Raw genomic sequence first — 5,907 nt, forward strand, 5'->3', positions numbered from 1 at the left:
AGGAGATAATATTTCTTGTCATTTATGACGAGTAGCAATAATTTATTAAATCTAAACAAACGCCATCACTAAGCACTATACAATAAACTCCAATTTTGGTAATTGGAGAAGAGTGCCTATTCCCCATGATCAAGTTCATTCTACCGTGCTCCACCTCCTCACTTCTTCTTAGTCCTTGCAGATAAGAATAAATGTGAAATCCACAACTTGTATGAAGGACCCAATAACGTGAAGATAATGAGTTATTAGATGAAATAGTGTATAAACCTGTAGAAGTTGGATTCACTTTGCCATCTTTGATATCTTGTAGATACTTTGAAGAGCTTCTTTTCCAATAACACTTGTCATTGCAGTAAAAACAAATAGCCTCTTTGGGATCAAAAGAGGATGGGTTATCTTTGTTTGATTCTATTTTATCAATGACTATTATGGTTGTTTATTTAACATGTCCACATAAAAAACATTGTTTATCTGTACACTCTATGTTATGAATTGATAGTCTATAACTATTGTGTTGTTATTTTCATAAAAGGATATTAAGAAATATCATAGTGTTAAAAGGAGCCGGTTGCTTATCTAGAAACCAGGTTCTATATCTAATATGAAAAAGAGGCTAAAAGTCTATTACGACCCGGTTGTCTTGAACTGGTATATATTTTGTTTTCATATGTTGCGGTTATACAAAAGTGAACCGGTTCTAATATGCATATGAAATTGGCATTGAAGGTGTCATGTGCCCCGGTTATATGAATGTAAATCGGGCTCTTTTTATCATAAAAAGACTCGGTTTAAAACCAAGTTCTATTACGGATTTCACATAGGATTCGCCAACATCAAATCCGGTTGCAAAACCGTGTCCTTTAACCCTTTAAAATCATTGAAATCATGATTCAGTGAGAGTTTGATTGCATATACTTAAAGGGTAGATGCATGAATATCAAATTCAGAATATAAAAACAATAAAGATGTTAACAAAGACTCGAATAACAAACACACCATGCACCATAAATCTAACAAAAACAAAAAGATATTTCCCCATCAATCCTCAGCTCATACTAGAGAGTCCTTAAATAGATACCAATACTATCAATATAAGCGCCAGCAAGGCCGTAAAATCCAGCAAAAGAACCACTATCAAATGATACCGAGAAAAGCTCGCCTCTTTTTTTACCAAATGGTCCATGAGTTTTTTTGTTTGTCACAAATGATATTGACGTTATTACTCTGTAGCCAGGACAATATCCCGTTGAGAAATCAATTGTTCCATTGATGGAATTTATTTCCTCGTTCCAATCAAATAATACCTATGTAAATAACAAATTATAGCAAAAGGAGAAATTCAGAAAATGAATAGAAGATTATGTATGATCTATATACACATAGAATTGATGTAGTTTGTTATTCATGATAAAAATATAAGATTATACGTGTCTCTTGAGAAACACGCATTTCTGAAAAACCAAGTAAAATTTTTAAGATTAAATATGTGAACTTGCTTGAGTTATGAAATGTTTACCTCAGAAACGGTTCGTTCGCTATCCGGAATATAACCAATCCAATCATGACCAACCCTTTCAGAGGTGTGTGTTAAGCTTCTATATTGTGTGGTGAAGATGAGAGAGATTATGCTATCGCTGTGCTTAATGGTTATCTTCTTCAAATGTTGATTTTTCTCAAGTTGGAACGACCAAACATTTTGTGGACTTCCAGGGTGAGTTTTTCCCCATGTTCCAACCCTTATGATTTCCTCATTAGGTTTAACATATATACCAATGCTATCAATGCAATAACTAGCAAGCCCATAAAACCCAACTAACGACCCTTTTTCCCATGGTATAGAGAAAACGCTTTCTGTTGCTCGACCAAAAGGTCCATGGGTCCTTTTGTTTGTCTGAAAGGATAATGACGAAATTATTGTAAAACCATCTCGAGAACCAATGGTTCCATTAATGCCAATTACATTCTCATCACCTTCAAATATTACCTGATTAATTAGCCACCATACACAAAGAGTATGTTACAAAAAGACATACATGCATATTGATTTGTGGAATTAAGATCAACTTACCTCGGAAACTGTTTCTCCACCAGCCAAACCACCACACTTGTCGGAATCGTGCAAAACACCTTTAGATTCGCTAGTGAACATAAGAGAGAATATTCCATTACCATGGTCAATAGTTATCTTCACAAGGTTATGGCCTTTCTCAAGTTCAAATGACCAGTTATTTTGAGGATCTTCACTTCTTCTTCCCAAAGTTCCTACCCGAATAAATCCTTTGCTAGAATCCTAGCAATAAAGGAAATATATAAGTATTCAAGGTCAATGGTGGAAAATAGATGCTAAAATGACATTAATTTGAGAGTCTTTCTTATGAAACTTACTTGAAGCTCCAATGCCTTATGAAGGTTTTGAACAATCCAGCCCATCGTTGGGCGTTCACTTCGATTTTCCCTCAAGCATTGATATGCAACCATTGAGAACTGCTTTAACGAAGCTACCTTCACTTTATTCATGAGATTGGGATCAATGATCTCTTCTAATCGGTTGTCTTCACAATACATTTTTGCCAACGAAGAAAGAGCGCGACGTTCATCTTGATATGTTTTAATAAGTGCCAACCTTCCACACAAGATTTCAAATAGCACTACGCCAAATGAATACACATCAGACTCCTTTGTTAGAATTCCGCTTCTTACATATTCTGGATCAACATAGCCGACAGTGCCACAAGCATTAGTGACAAGAAAAGTTAAGTCAACATTTGATGGGCCTATTTTTGACAATCCAAAATCAGAGATTTTCGCTTCCCAATTCTCATTTAAGAGAATGTTTGAACTCTTTATGTCCCGATGCAGGACCCTGTGTTGTTGTCCCACGTCATTATGAAGGTAATTAAAGCCACATGCCGCACCAAGGCTTATTTGGAGACGTTGTGTCCAAGATAGGTTAGAGTCACTTAAATATTTGTCAAGGCTTCCATGTTTTGCATGCTCATACACGAGGATACTTTCTGCACCCTCGTAACAAAACCCAATAAGAGATATGAGATTTTTGTGTTTATAGCAAGAAAGCATCTGAATTTCCATAAAGAACTCTCGGTCCCCTTGTCCAAATGTTCGATCCAATCTCTTTACAGCAACCGTGATAGGCTGTCCAGATAGGATGAGTTCGCCTAAGTAGACTTTCCCAAATCCACCACTTGCAATGAAATTATCATCGCCAAAATTATTGGTGGCCAACTTTATGTCTTCAAGTGGAATTCTTAAGTGTTGTACTCCTTCCATGAGAGACATTATATATGTATAACTGAGATGCCACTAAACTCTCTTGAACGTCTGTCAATTAAATAACAAATGGTAGCTTAAACACATGTTAAGCAGAATTCTTGAACCTCTGTCAGTTAAATAACAAATGGCCGGAGCTTAACGATATGTTAATATACTAAAAAATTCGATAGGAATAGAGATACTAGAACATCCATTTCAATATGTAAAAATACAAATACTCTAATGTTGCGTAAGTTTGTTTATGGGGAACAGCAGATCCATTTAAGAGCATTCGCACCTGAAGTTGGTTTATAAACTAAATTAAGGGAATAAAATGAAATGGAATATCATAAGGATTCAGACTGAGAACATGAAGAAACATAATTCGATTTTCACTGCATACAATGTTCGATCCTCCCAAAGGAGTTCACTGTAGATTTTTTATTGTAAAAAAGCTTCCATGATTTCAAAGTTTACTCAGATTTTGGGTTGTAGATTATCGTATTAAACTATGAAAACGTTTTTGAACCAAAAGTCTAAGAGTATGGTTTCGTATATAAGAGTCATAAGATTTGAATTTCCAAATATGATTTCATATAATAAAAGGTAAGTAAAGTAGCCGTGATATATAACTCCATAAAAATAGCTAAAACCCAAATTGTAGTGCCGTAATCATTTGAAGGCTTGGCACTTCAAATTTCTGAAGTTGAGTTGCTCTAAAAATTAAAAATCAATTGCCATAAATTTTTTAAATATAAATTAAAAGTAGACCCGTTACTGAATTTCATCTGGGTCGCATTCAAAGCCTCATAGCAGTAGTAGAACACAAACAAAAACTAACCTGATCAGTTTTGGAGCTTCTGAGGGTGGTTGGTGGTGCTCTGAATTGATGAATGAAGCTGAAAAAGAAAAGAATGCTAATGGACATAAAGTTGTTAGGAAATAATATAATTGTATGTGGGAATTTTCCACTAAGAATATATTATTTGCTAGCATAACGTGATAGAAAATTGAAACAATGTAAATGAAGCTTTATGAGTTGTCCAATAATCAATAATGAACAAAAATCAAGTGTGTCTCCTCGCTTTATTTGTTGTTTCCTTTTAGAGTCAGAGTTAACATTGTCAAAGTTATATGCAAAATGCGTCATAATTAGTAGTATCCTAATTAATTAAAATATAAGAAAAACGATTATTAAGAGTGATATTAAAAAACGATTACTAACGGTGATTTTAAGAAGCTTTAGCCGTGGTTTTTTTCTTTTTAATCAGTTATTTTTTGGTGCAGAAACATTGATACGTAACGCCATTAAGTACATGAAAACATTAAATGCAAAAAAACAATTACATAACGACATCCACTTAAGTAGCAAAAGTATTATAATTCCATACATATATGTCAAAATAAGTACCAAAAGTGTTATAATGTTATGTTATACAAAGTATAACAAAACCTAAACTAGTTGGACATGTCATCATATTCGTTCCCCTTGTTTTCTTCAATATCATCTTGGTTCGTTTCCTCTGGTATAACTTGGTGGTTTCCATAAATGAAAGAATGCATGAAGTTCCACACTACACACCGGTCGTTAAGTAATGCATGGAGATTCTCCAACTAAATAATAAATAACAATATATATAAACTTATAAATTAAACTATCAACATAAAAAAATGGTCAACCTATCAATTACCAAAGTAAAACCATACTACCAACATATAAACCAAGTTAACATACTAGCTATGATCAAACTAATAATTATCAAAATGTAAGTAGCTGCCAAATTACAAATTACCAAGCCAACAAAGTAACAATTATATATTTATCAAACTATTAACAAAAACCTACATAAAAAACTATCAACATAAACCAAAACTATGACAACCGGCAAGCTTCTGGTCAAGTCAAAGTCAAGTCAAGGTCAACAAGTCAATCTTGTCAACTCAACTAGTGTTTATATGTTAGGGATTTCTTTATGTTTACTAATGTACAACTATAAATCCTAATGCAAAGTAACATTTGACAGATTCAAATGTTCAAAACTTAAAACCCTAATCTGATTTAGGGAAGTAACAACTCTATAAAGTACTATTAAGTGCCCTTCGGGGGTGTATAGCACTCAAAATGGATGTAACTAAGTCTACGGTCTTTGAACTACGAAGAAAAACATTAATAAAGGCTCCCGACAAAGTCTCTCTCAATCTGTCCCACTATCTCTCTCTCTCTCTCAAATCTCTCCAAGTATGTGAAATCTCTCCCAAATCTCTCCATGTATGTGAAATCTCTCCCAAATCTCTCCAAGTATGTGAAATCTCTCCGAAATCTCTCCAAGTATGTGATATCCCTCCTAAATCTCTCCAAGTATGTGAAATCTCTCCCAAATCTCTCCAAGTATGTGAAATCTCTCCCAAATCACTCCAAGTATGCGAAATCTCTCCTAAATCTCTCTATGTACCTTCCTCAGTCGAAAACAGCCCAAAACCGAGGGAGAAAACCCAAAAGGACCCTCTTGGGTCGGAACCCCTTCCTACTTCGGACCCTCTGATGGACTAAGGAATAAGCCTCTCATTCGGACACTTAGTTTGCTTTGGAACCACCTGGTCAGCCTCGCGCCTCCGGTCCGGACTGATAGCTGCGCT

General features: G+C 34.7%; 1 protein-coding gene across 1 annotated transcript; it reads right to left on the reverse strand.

Annotated features, from left to right (window-relative positions):
- Positions 1–927: 927 nt before the first annotated feature.
- LOC111877420 (probable receptor-like protein kinase At5g59700) lies at positions 928–4,265 on the reverse strand. Its single transcript, XM_023873948.2, has 5 exons — positions 4,112–4,265; positions 2,386–3,339; positions 2,069–2,290; positions 1,517–1,984; positions 928–1,304 (listed from the first exon to the last, which is right to left on the reverse strand). The coding sequence occupies exons 2-5, from the start codon at positions 3,295–3,297 to the stop codon at positions 1,056–1,058; spliced, it is 1,851 nt and encodes a 616-aa protein (XP_023729716.1). The 5' UTR covers positions 3,298–3,339; positions 4,112–4,265; the 3' UTR covers positions 928–1,055.
- Between the last annotated feature and the right edge of the window lie 1,642 nt (positions 4,266–5,907).

This window comes from Lactuca sativa, chromosome 8, assembly GCF_002870075.4.
Source record: "Lactuca sativa cultivar Salinas chromosome 8, Lsat_Salinas_v11, whole genome shotgun sequence".
Taxonomy (NCBI): domain Eukaryota; kingdom Viridiplantae; phylum Streptophyta; class Magnoliopsida; order Asterales; family Asteraceae; genus Lactuca; species Lactuca sativa.